Source organism: Takifugu flavidus, chromosome 1, assembly GCF_003711565.1.
Source record: "Takifugu flavidus isolate HTHZ2018 chromosome 1, ASM371156v2, whole genome shotgun sequence".
Lineage (NCBI taxonomy): Eukaryota > Metazoa > Chordata > Actinopteri > Tetraodontiformes > Tetraodontidae > Takifugu > Takifugu flavidus.
In genome coordinates this window covers 17,246,978-17,259,994 of record NC_079520.1, presented here as the reverse complement: position 1 = coordinate 17,259,994, position 13,017 = coordinate 17,246,978, and the positions used below count along the sequence as shown (strand labels likewise).

The 13,017-nt window shown below is 42.8% G+C and overlaps 1 protein-coding gene across 2 annotated transcripts; it reads left to right on the top strand.

The window, feature by feature from the left end:
* Positions 1-209: 209 nt before the first annotated feature.
* On the top strand, positions 210-5,721 carry telo2 (TEL2, telomere maintenance 2, homolog (S. cerevisiae)). 2 transcript variants are annotated; one of them, XM_057044252.1, is made up of 20 exons: positions 210-969; positions 1,052-1,329; positions 1,407-1,475; positions 1,624-1,771; positions 1,853-1,955; positions 2,028-2,096; positions 2,174-2,315; positions 2,393-2,529; positions 2,617-2,702; positions 3,062-3,160; positions 3,236-3,324; positions 3,416-3,507; positions 3,603-3,719; positions 3,802-3,873; positions 3,958-4,134; positions 4,217-4,308; positions 4,399-4,498; positions 4,594-4,658; positions 4,813-4,928; positions 5,196-5,342. In XM_057044252.1, the coding sequence occupies exons 1-20, from the start codon at positions 629-631 to the stop codon at positions 5,336-5,338; spliced, it is 2,535 nt and encodes an 844-aa protein (XP_056900232.1). In that variant the 5' UTR covers positions 210-628; the 3' UTR covers positions 5,339-5,342. The 2 variants fall into 2 exon arrangements, with proteins under 2 accessions (XP_056900232.1, XP_056900240.1); XM_057044260.1 differs by lacking the exon at positions 5,196-5,342 and adding an exon at positions 5,349-5,721 and having other exon boundaries at positions 211-969.
* Positions 5,722-13,017: the final 7,296 nt, after the last annotated feature.

Genomic DNA, 13,017 nt, shown 5'->3' with positions numbered 1-13,017 from the left:
AATGGAAGCTTTATTATTTGAAAAACCTCCACTCAGTTATATTTTTACATGAACTAACCTATCTAATAGACCAATAGCAACAATGCCAACGAAAAATTTGACACTTTAATTCTAACATGAACATGACGTTACAGAACAGCGTTTAGGTCTTGAACGCCCCATGTTGATGTTTCGTCGACGGAACCTTCTCTCGCTCTCTTGGTCACCACGGAAGTATTTTAATGGAGTACCAAATATGAACGACGCTACAAGGCTGAGGATTGTGAATACATGCAGAGTAGGAACTCCACATTTGTATAGAAATACGTACTATTTCTTTTTCTTTCTGTAGATGTTAGTAGACAATAGGATATTTTTTATTTTGTTTCGTAAATATGTGTTTTGGTGAGCTTCGACTGGCTAATAGCCAAGTTGTCCATTACATTCTCTATTAACTTTCAATCATTCAATTGATTAAAAAAATATAGAAAAATGGGCCAAATGAAAATTAATTTTAAATCCTGACGAATTTTTAATTTGGTCAGTTTGGAGTTCTTTGTCGGAGAAATTCTTAAATGTTAAATCATAACTTTTGCAACATTCTTGAATAGCATTTTTAAAAAATCTAAACAAGCCTTTGCTGTAAAAGATGGAGACTATTACACCAAATATTGAGATTCGTTCAGTCGTGGCCCAATGTTTGCGTACCCTTACGACATCTGCAGAAAACAAAGACGTTATTACCGCGCTTCAAACTTTGCAGTCTTACTTGGATGGAGGCTCAGACAGTAGAATCCCTTCAGTTCAGCGAGCAGAGTTCAGAAGGGTTCACTTCACTCGGACCCTCCGGTTCCTCGTCAGTAACATCCAGGCTGACTGGGTGCACAGTTTAAAAGCACAGCAACGCAAAGAGCTATGGGATGGTTTGTTCCTCAAAGGACCTGCAGACCAGACGCTGTTGGTGCTGATGGAAGGAATAGGAGAGCTAAGGTCTGTGGGATCAGATGAGAGACACCTATACATTACTGTTTATTTTTTAATTATTTTTTCAATACCCCCTTTTGCATTGCAGACCCAGCATAAATTTGGACCACTTGGTCAGCATCACGGAAAGGTTTCTTCAGAATGGTGGACTTGCTGAATTGCTGTGGTCTTACTGTCTGGAGACAGGACCCTCTGATTCTCCTCAGCTCCGAGAGACATTGCAGGGTCGTATTGTGGGACTGCCAGACCTTTTGGCAAATAAGCTGCAGCTAAACAACAAACCCCTGTTTCTTCCTCAGCAATATTACCCACTACTTGCAACAGAGATTCTCTCTGCTCTGGAGAATGTTTGTCAAGCCCTTAGAAGTGAGGGAAGCTCTGTAACACTGTCCTAAATTTAGATTTATCATTTAATAGTCAAAAACCTCTGACCTGTTTGACAGATGGCACAGACTGCTCCCTGACATTTGTGGCTCAGGTGCTTGGAAAAGTGTGCGTGCAGGGTCAGAGTGGTGAGTTTTGGCATTCTGTAACTAATTTAATGTAGGTGCCATACTGTTGAATTGCTTGGGAGAATACACAAATGATAGACTTTTAGTACCGTAATTAATCACAGCATCCATACTGACTGATAGATGGTGTTTATTCATTTCTCTGCAGCTCTGGTGTTTAATGAGATGGCCCCTCGATTGTCCATCCACACCCGCTCAGACATGGTGTGGCAGAGGGTCTGCTGGAAGCTGCTGCAGGACGTTCCACAGCGCTGCATGGAGAGCGTGCTCACAGGACTTGTGCAGTCTGTCAGCAGGTAGGACGGCGAGACGATTCACGTCTGAGTGTGGAGCAGTTTTCTTTATTCCTCCAGTCACAGATCTGTCTCCTTTCACAGGCCTGACATATTGGGCAGGATCATTGGGAATATAGTCTTAACCAATAAAAAGGCCCAGTTTGTAATTACACATAAACTTCTGTTGCTACAATACAAATACGAGGTATGAGAATAATATTTATGATTATGTTAGGCCATCCAAAGATTGTACCAGTTGGATGCTTTTTCTTCCCAGACTCGAGTTTTGAGAGTGCTCCTAGGTTACCTCGCAGCAGACCGAGAGCGGAGACCACTGCTTATCCAGGTCGGCAATTTTTCAATAGCTTTATGACAGCACATATAGAAATGATTTTGAACTGCGTTATGCTTCTCTGAGCTCAGGTCCTGCGGGCGGTGTCCCAGGCGTGGGCTAACCCCAGTGCAGTGAAGCATACTCCCATAGAGCAACAGCTGTATGTCAGCAAAGCCTTACTGCTGAGTGTACATCTGCTGGATGACTCTGAACTCCATGAGCTCCAGTCTGGTATAAATAAAGATAATCTCCCTCCAGTCAGTGACTAAAAAGAAAGAGTTTTGAATTATACCTGTTTTTTTGCTCAGACTTACTACAGTGTATGCTGGGGGGCATGCAGAGCCACTTGGACAGCAGTGTGGTCCGTATCAGACATATGGGCATGGTGGTGGGAGAGTGCCTGAGCTCTCGTATGGATATCAGTGAAACCAAACTCAAATTTGAGGTAAAGTCTTTATATAGCTTATAAGATTCAGTGTCTGAGTTTGTAATTTTTTATGTAGTGTGAACAAGATGTCGTATGTCTATGTAGTATGATCAAGATGATGAGACTCGAGAGCTGCTTTCTCTGATGACAGCCCATTCTGATGATGAATCAGAGCCCGAGCCTGTAAGCAGGTAAATATTTTTACAATTTACAACTGTTGAATCAATATAAAAATACATGAGGTATCCCAGGAAGCATTGTATTGCAACTGGAGCGATACAAGCAACAGAGTAAATTAGTGACAGGAAATAACCAAAACAAAAGAGCCAATTAAAACCAAGCTGATCAAAAAAGGAGTATTTTTGAACATACATCAGTGTATCACTGAATTTTCAGGCCAATGAATAACTTCCTTTCCACAGACAACCACCAGAGGGCGATCAGGATCTTCTCTTCTCCCTTTAAATCTTTCTGTCACACCCATCTTTTCATACAGTCTATGGACAAAACCTTTTAAATGTTTGATGCTATTTTTTCCCATCTTCTGCAGATCTGAAAGTCCTAAAGTTACCAATGAAATCCCTCCTCCCGTTCCGAATAAATTGCCACAGAATAACTTGGGCCGTCAGCCAGACCCTGACCTGGACAGGTGAATCTACCCTCGTCTGTAAAATTTACACTTCCATTGAATTATGATTCACCTGATTTTGTGATTGTTGTGTAGTGATGATGAGCTCACTCCATACGATATGTCAGACGATCAGGAGATGAGTGCAGCCTCTCCACCACGCTACCTCCGAGACTGTCTGGAAAGTACGGCTCAACAGGATTTATTTGGACCTCACCTTTTAAAAACACGCTTTTGCTGAAGCCATCGCTGATACGTTCTCATCTATCCATATAGCTTTAATTTCCTCTGAGGATCCGATGCGTGTGGAGCTCAGTTTAATAGCTGCTGAAGATTTGGTGAGGAAGAACGTCTTTGCAGCGCGGGAGGTATGGCAGCCACATTGTAAAATGAGATGTAGAGTTTTCCTTGATGAGGGCAACTCCTAATTTACTTATAACCCTTGATGATGTTTGTTTTCCAGATTAGTGTGGAACTCACCAAAGTCCTTCTTCACATGGAGAATAAATACAACCTAAATAACTTCCTAGTTCTCAGACAGGCAACAATGGTGGCACTGACTGTGATCGACTGTATCCCAGTATGAGCGCATCACTCTGCGTCTTTACTATCGGCATCATCACTTTGCCATTCCCATCATTCCCTTTGCCTTTTCCCCACAGGTGACTCAGTATTTGACCACAGAGTTTTATTCTTTGAACTACAGCCTTCGCCAGCGGCTCGATATGTTGGAGGTGATGGTTCTTTCAGCACCTTTGCCCGTCAGATGTCCTGGTTAAAGCGTAACCGCAATGTTGTTCTTGTTTGTGGCACATCAGGTGCTTGTTTTTGCAGCACGGGAGCTCTCGAGTCCAGTGAGTGAAAAGAGAGACCCGTCTGTGGGTGTTGCAGCTACAGGAAGCTCTGATTTGAGTCCATACGTCAATGACAAACCTGTTGACTGGCGCCAAGAAGTAGAAAAGCGGATTCAAAGCAAGACAAGACGTCTCAGAAAGGTAGCTGCAGCAGATGGACATTTGTACTGGTCTTTTGTTTTTATTTGAGTGAAGCTGTTCAGTCATTTCTCATGTGTTTCAGGGTGTGACACAACCTGCGCCAGAGGCCACCCCAAACCGTTATGCTCCTGTGGCTGGACACTTCTTTTTCCCTTTGCTGAGGAACTATGACAGGTCTGTTCTCTACAGCTAAGCTCCACACAGCTGGCATTTTCTGCTTTTTTTAACATTCTATACATCATGATTTACATACCTTTGTGTTAGGCCTCAGGTGACATTTGACCTGTTGGGCAGCGACCATTTGGTGCTGGGCAGGTTGATCCACACGTTGGGTGTCTTCATGCATCTGGCAGTCAATGCACCGGTAGTGTTCTCGTTCGCTCTCCCATCTACACGTACTATATGTAAGGCAGTGTGGTCAGGGTCAGTACCAATTAAAGGTGTATTATTCTCTTTCAGGTGGCTACGCAGATGGGTCGGGCTTTACTGGACTTTGTATGGTCAGTCCGCTACCACGTTGACCAGTAAGTAAGACTGTAGCTGTAGCCTACATCCAAAATTAAGAATACAGGTTTTTGGGTAAATATAGTAGAACTAGATGAGGAAAAAAGATTCAAAAAGATCTGAATAGGATCCGTTTGATTCTCCTGAGCTGTAACTGACGTGTGTCTGTTTCAGGACGGTGAGAAGAGGTGTCCTCTTTGCAGTTTGCTCCCTATTAATGAGCGTGAACAGCCAAAACCTGCTGGCGGACTTTGGCGATCAGCTGTTTGAGACTCGATCTTGGCTTGCTGGTAAGAGAAACAGGAATTGTTCCCAAAATAAACAAATCCGTTTTTAAATATCATAAGTCTGTTATTTATTACATGAATTACACAATCAGTCAGGGATGTCCATTCACACACAAGTACAGCTGCAGGGAGCATTTTGGGGAAGGATGTAAAACCAGGACGTCCTGTACCACACACACTCTACATGATGCCACTGACTCATCAGCAGTTGTGTATTTTTTTTTTTGTCCGCCTGGAGCTAAATGTTGGTTCACACTAAATGATTGACAGGACGCCCGCTGACCCTGGGCAACAAAAACAGTTTCCTCCAACACAACGGGGTCAGTGGATCACGTGGGTTCACAGGCAATTTGAAGTTATTTGTTTTGTATTTAACTATACTGAGAGGTCTTGCTGATTGTTTTTATATTTAAATATGTACAGATGTGGCTGAAGGAGACCCTGATGGAGATTGTCGAGATCTGGCCGTTCAAAGTTTGGTGCTGCTGGATAAGAGTCTGAAGAAACAGTTACAGAATTAACCAGCGTTGAGCCTGAAGTAATAACAACACTGGCCTGAAACACTGAGACATAAAATGTCCAAGTTGATGGAAATGAAATTTCAGAGGTCGAAAAATTATTTAGAATTGGGTTAGCCAGGGTGTACCAGAAGTGTTAACCCCTGCATGTCTTCTCACACCTCTCCTTCAGTGCAACAGATTTAGGGGAATGTGTACATAATGTATAACGCAGAAATGATTAATTTAGAGGATAATAGGATGCCCTTTTTGTCCACCAATAAAATGTGTTCCGAGGATATCCTTTTCAGCCTCTTTCCTGTACGGGCACATCTCGTTGCTGTGCCTGTTTGTTTGCAAAGGACATCCTGTGAATATTCACCCTACGTGTGTATTCACAAATAATGAAAATGCTACTACTTCCTCTTGTGACTGTGTGTATCCTGGACAATACTCTTTAAAATATGCAGGCGTTTATTAAAATGCCCTTGACTCATGGCATGTTCAACATACACTTTATTCTGCACGTATTTTACTTCTTGTTCAATGGGAAATGCCCGAGGTCACATCAGGATATAACAAGTAAACTGTATTTCAGTCAATATTCATCGAGCTACAGTGACAATCCTTCAGATGAAAGCCTTTAGAACTGCATTTTGCTTTTAAACCCAGATGGAAGTGAGTGAATTACAATACCTAAGACTGGAAGAAATGGCACCGTAAAGATTCAAACCTGCCAAAACTGTCTCAAATTTCTTTTAATTTTTTTAATTTTTTTTTTTAAGAATTTCCATTTGTGCAGTATGCAATGACATCTATGGGGTGCTAAATTAAAATATCTCAACAAATGTAAATATATATATATAAATGTTATAGGTCACTTTAAAAAATCACTTTCACAGCCGTTTTTGCTACGTGCACCTCAAAAGGTTATTAAACACATGCAGTAATAGTCAATATGTGGATATGTTAGGGTGCATGTTGGCTTCACTCTGGAATATGAAGATGGGCTACTTAAATACTAAATTAAATTAATAATAATTTGAAGCAGAGAGCATTGTTTGATGGGCTGCAGTTCTACTATCAAATATGCCCCAATAGGGTTTGGATTAAAACAGAAGAAAACTATTCAAGGATATTTTCAAAGGTTAACTTTAGCATGAATAGTAATAACTAAGGTAAAAGCAGCGGTAGCAAAATTCAGCAAGGCCGATCGGTCTACTTTGCTTCAGCTTCAACATTTATATTTACATTCATATATATATATGATATTCATACTTACATTATATATATATATATAATGTGTATATATATATATATATATAATGTGTATATATATAATGTGTGTGTATATATATATATATATATATCTATATATATATATATATATCTATATATATATATATCTATATATATATATATATATATATATATCTATATATATATATATATATATATATATAAGTAAATGTGATATATCACAATATATCACATTTACTTTTTTTACATTTGGTACCCCACTGTAAAGTAGGAACTTTTCACACAATAAAAGGGAAGATTTACCTTGTAACTACATTTTAAGCATTAATGGTCAAATAAAATCAAGATAGTGCTATTAATGGTTAGAACATTCTCACACTTTGTTGAGGATTTTAAGGGTTATCACTGTCATGTCCCCAGAAGGAAGAAGACTGGACTCATTGATGTTTAATTTAGTATTCCCTTCGAGCTGTGTACAAAGACAATGAATTATATTTTGTGAATATGTCATTTTTCTAACATTATCGGTGCAAAGAAAAAAAACTTTTTTTTTTACACAAAATGGTTAAATAGTTTACACAAATAATATTGTGCCTTTCAGTTACAAATAACTATACACTCAGTCAATTAGATCCACTGCCTGAGCCCAGTACACGTTTTACACCTGTATGTGGAGGGGTTGAGACCTTTCAGGAGATCAACCGAGCTGTTTGCATCCTGGGCTTCACTCATATGAGAAAACCCATTTAACACCCATGGTTGTCCCACTGGATGTCATCATATTTAGTGTATGTGAGTAAGGCTGCACAGCCCCTGGCTGGGCCCACTGAACTCATGTCTACCTCATGGGCTTCCCTTCATACATAGGTTTCAGATGGGTGTGACAGACTCCTCTCTGGCCCACTCTATACCCGAGGTGGGTGTTGTCTGGGCCTCTCCTTGCGTATAATTACTGTCTGTCAGAGTTGTCAGATCAGCTTTCATGAACATGGTGCAATTCAGGAGTTGTATCTCCCATAGGCTGAGATACCGAACAGTTAAAAAGAGAATGTTAGGATAGGTAGGAGGCCCCCGGGAAGACTCAGGACACGTTGGAGAGACTATGTCTCTCGACTGGTCTGGGGATCCTCCCGGATGAGCTGGAAAAAGTAGCTGGGGAGAGGGAAGTCTGGGACTCTTTGCTTAGGCTGCTGCCCCATGACCCGACCCCGGATAAGCGGTGGAAGATGGATGGATGGATGTTAGGATAGTCATGTAACCCCAGTTCTCTGATAACATAGTGAGGTATCTCAATACGCTCTCCTTGCTGTAAGGGAGGAACCTGCATGCTTGACAATGCTGATTAGGGTGCCTGCAGTGTCTTTTATGGGGGGAGAGAGATGAACTCACTGCTGTCTTTGCTCTGTCTCTGAAAGATGGGGAGTCATTGGAGCTTCTGCATGTCAATCGTTGGCAGAGCATTAACACGTTAAAGCGTTTTAATAAATGTTTGACAAAGCAGCAATTGTGACTGAGCTAAATGGTTGCATCACAAACTAAATGCACAAAACAAACTCAACCATAAAACAGTTTTACTTCATCCACTCACAAACTGAGGCAATAACTGCAAAAAAGATCCGTCCGATTCAGCTTGGTCAACACTGTTAACACAAACCTTAATTGGACAATTTACACGACATTGAAATGCTATATGTAACCTAACAACGCTTAACAATGACCCAGAAGCAGCACAACACGCACGTTCGTAGTAAAGTTTCCATGAGCATCCTCCTTGTAAACTAATAAGAAAAAGAATTTCGGTCTTAGATATAACATTGAAATAATGGAAATGATTTTGAAACAAAGAAAAAAAAACAATGAAGTAATCGAGTGATTTTTGAAATGATAATCGTTCTTTACAGTGACACTTTATCACAAACTGGACAAGCATCTGTTACGACTTGGCTCAAAGTTGTAACAGATAGAGGGAATCAGCACACAGAAAGATCAAATCATCTAAATATTTTATTGAGAAACCCAAACCAAAATGATGAGACGGCCATGTGGTATGGTGGCAGCAGCCCTGCCGGAGAGAGACAAAGGAGAACCGCCCCTTTTATGTCCTCTGGCTCCTCCCAGCTCGCAGGTGAAACCAGTCTCACTGACGACCCACCCACTCTCTGGGTAAACAAAACAAAACACATGGGAGGGCCGTCACACCCCCCCCATAAGGAAAAGGTCCAGAATGGCACCACTCCTGTGCTCGGCTTAACCCATTTCCGCTCCTCCTGACTGAGCAACTTTGACCCCTTAAAGAAACAGAGCAAGAGTGACAGGGGAAAAACCAAGGGATTAAGGCAAACAGAACACAAAATTTTAACTAGGCAGTGCCCTAGACAATGCATCTGCCAGGACATTCTCTGCCCCCTTTATATGGCGGATGTCTAAGTTGTACGGCTGCAGGAAAAGACACCATCTCATGAGTCGCTGATTTTGGATTCTGCAAAGAATGGAAAAGAGTCAGGTTTAGTGATCTTGTTCACTTTGCGAAAATCAGTACATGGCCTAAAAGTATGATCTGGTTTAACCACCAGCAAACATGGTGAAGTCCAACTTGAACTAGAGGGCACTGCAATGTCATGCTCTAACATGTACTTTACCTCTGACTCAAGCTATTCACGTTTCTTCGGTGAAACGCAATAAAAACGTTGCCGAATAGGTTGAGCATCTCCTACATCTATGTCATGCTTAATTAAGTGAGTACGAGAGGGAGTGTCCGAGAACAAGGAAGGGAAAGAACGTATCAGTTCAATTAGCTGATCAGACAAATGATCCAACAACCTGTCTAACTTACTAAGAGACTCAGAGTTCCTAAGACGGCCCTGCATGATGCTATCATCAGGAACATTCACATCCTCCTTTTCACCCCCTACCAATACAGACATAGGGTCAGGATTTCCCACTGAGGCTGCCACTGCTCTTTCCCCCAGTGTACCATTAGACAAAGACGGAAGGGCGTAATAAGGTTGCAACAGGTTTACATGGCAAAGCTGTGACTTCTTCCTACGATCAGGCGTTGCAATGATGTAATTCTGATCCGAGATCTGCCTTACAACAGCATAAGGGCCTGCAAATTTCGCCTGAAAGGGAGAACCCACCAAAGGAAGAAGTGCCAACACCTGGTCACCGGGGCTAAAGACCCGCTTTTCTACTCTACGGTCAAATAACCCTTTCATTGTCCTCTGGGACTTTTCCAAGTTTGCTTTTTCTAATTTTCCCACCGTTTCAGAACCAGAACTAGAACGACTCTGAGCTCGAGTGACTACCCCCACTGGATAAACTGCTGCGTCTGTATGCTTCCCACTACCGGCCTCCACAGTATCAGACCTAGTAGCCACTTCAGGGGTAGGAAGTGAACCACTCCGCACATGAGTCCTGGCTAAGTCATTTCCTAAGATCACCTGTATTCCTGCTACAGGCAGCTCTGGACACACCCCAAGTGAAACCTCACCCTGCACTAGATTTGAAGACAGAGATAAGTTATGTAAAGGAACAGTCAAAACATTTAGACCCATCCCCCTAACCTTAACACAACTGCCAGTGTCACTGTCCGAGGAAAATGGCAGCACTGACTCCAGAATAAACGAGTCCAAAGCACCCGAATCCCTTAGAATGTTAACAGGTACCCGTTTCCCACTTCCCACTAAGGACACAAAACCTTGGGAGACATAGGGACGATACCCTGGGTCAACTGACCTAAAGTCAGACTCGTCTAACCCTGAAACCACAGGTAGGTCAGGGGTAACCACCACCATGGAGTTAGTATGCTGTTGCACAGCAGCTATTGCCCCAGCCTTTTCAGCAGCACGAACTGACACAGCTAAAGCCACAGGTTTTGCAGGACGGATTCCCTGGTAGAACCTGCTGTTAGACTTCAACACTGGACATTCCCTCTTCCAATGACCTTGTCCCAAACAGTAATTACAAGTTTTACCCTGGTACTGCTTCTCATGACTACCACCACTTGGGCAAATCAACTTCTACCTCAAGCGAGACCCCACCAGCTCATACAAGAAGGTGGTAGACTTACTACAGAAACTGGAAAAGGATAAAGCCATTGACAGGCCACAATACTACCGTCTATATCCAGGAGAAACCATCCCTTGCATTTATGGATTGCCCAAGATCCACAAACCAGGGACCCCTCTCAGACCCATAGTAAGCAGCATCAATTCTGTAACCTACAACATTTCCAAATACTTGGCCTCCATCTTGTCGCCCATGGTTGGCAACACCCCACACCACATCAAAAACTCCCAAGACCTTGCTCAAAAAGTCAGTGGACTCACACTACTTCCAGAAGAGACTATGGTATCTTATGATGTCACGTCACTCTTCACGTGCATCCCCACCGCCAGCGCCATAGACACCATCCACAAGCACCTTCTGTTGGACAAGAATCTTACAGAAAGAACAACCTTAACACCGGCCCAAATCTGCACCATGCTGGACCTGTGTTTGAACACCACCTATTTCCAGTACAGAGAAGGCTTCTACAGGCAGAAACATGGCTGTGCCATGGGCTCACCAGTATCCCCCATAGTTGCCAATCTATACATGGAGAAGGTGGAATCCCAGGCCCTGACATCCTTCACAGGAACTGCGCCAAGCCACTGGTTCAGGTATGTGGATGACACCTGGGTCAAAATTCAAACACAAGAATTGGAAGCGTTCTCTGATCACCTCAACAAAACAGACGAGCATGTAAAATTCACCCAGGAAGATGTAAAAGGAAACAGTCTGGCCTTTCTGGACTGCGCAGTCAAGATCACTGAGGACAGAAGTCTCACCATCGAAGTCTACAGAAAACCTACACATACCGACCAGTACCTCCAGTTTGACTCACCACCCACTGGAACACAAGTTGGGAGTGATCAGAACTCTCCAACACCAGGCCAGAGAAATACCCACCACATCCCAAGGCAGAAAGAAGGAACAGGACCACATTAAGACAGCTCTCAAAACATGTGGCTACCCAGACCGGGCCTTCACCAGGACCTCAAGAAAGCAAGACCTCAGCAAAGGAGAGGAGGAGAGAAACAAACGTCGCAGCGTTTCCATCCCCTACCTGTCTGGAGTCTCGGAGAAGTTTAGGAGGATCCTCCAGAAACACAATATACCGGTTCATTTCAAACCCAGCAACACTCTCAGACAGAGGTTAGTACACCCAAAGGACAAGACACCAAGACCCAAACAAAGTAATGTTGTTTATGCTGTACAGTGCCAGGAGAAATGCAAGGAACTGTACATTGGGGAAACCAAACAACCTCTCCACAGAAGAATGGCACAACACAGACGTGCCACCTCTTCGGGTCAGGATTCAGCAGTCCACTTACACTTAAAGGAGAGTGGGCACTCCTTCGAGGACAGCCAAGTAAGGATACTGGCCAGAGAAGACCGCTGGTTTGAAAGGGGGGGGGGGAGGGGTCAAGGAAGCTATCCATGTTAAATTGGAAAAACCAATGCTCTTTACTTTGTGCTCCGCCAGAAATGTAGCTATATGCTCTGGAAGAGTAAATCTGAACTGTTCCAACAAAAGAAGCTCACACAATTGTGGAAAGGTCTCTACTCCAGATGCCATTCGCCAACGATTAAAGAGAGTAGTTAACTCCCTAACAAACTCCACATATGTTTTATCATCTTGTTTTCTGGAAGTTCTAAGTTTCTGTCGATATGCTTCTGGCACCAACTCGTACGCCTTTAAAACTGCAATCTTCAGTGTTATAGTTTTCACTGTCAGCCATACTTAACGCAGAAAAGGCTTCTTGAGCTTTACCAGTTAGAACACATTGCAGCAGCAATGTCTGTTCAGTCAGACCACTTCCTTGCCTTGGCCAGCCTTTCAAACAACAAAAAAAAAGTATCAAGATCTTCCTCAGAAAAATTTGGAACCAGTCTCGTTACTTGCGACATCAAAATAAGTACTCTGTGCCGACAAGCTACCTTCAGAGGGACCAGAAAGTTTACCATCTTTGATCAGGTCAAGACGGTAACGCTCTAAACTCTGTTGCTCCTGCTTCAATTCAGCCTCACGTAATTGAACTTTCAGCTTTACCTTCTCAAGTTCAAAAGCGTACTCCTTAGCCTGTGCCTCCTTCTCCACTGCCTGCTGATGCTGTAATACTAGCAGTTCCTTCTGCTGCTCAAACGTTAAAGCTCCAAACACCTCAACCTGAGAAACCTGTTTATGAGGTTCCAGAGAACTACCCACTACTGGAGGCAAAACCTTCTGCTGCACCAGGTTTGCCTTTAAAGTAGACAATATCGTGTCTTTACGTGATGGCCTAGGGCACTCC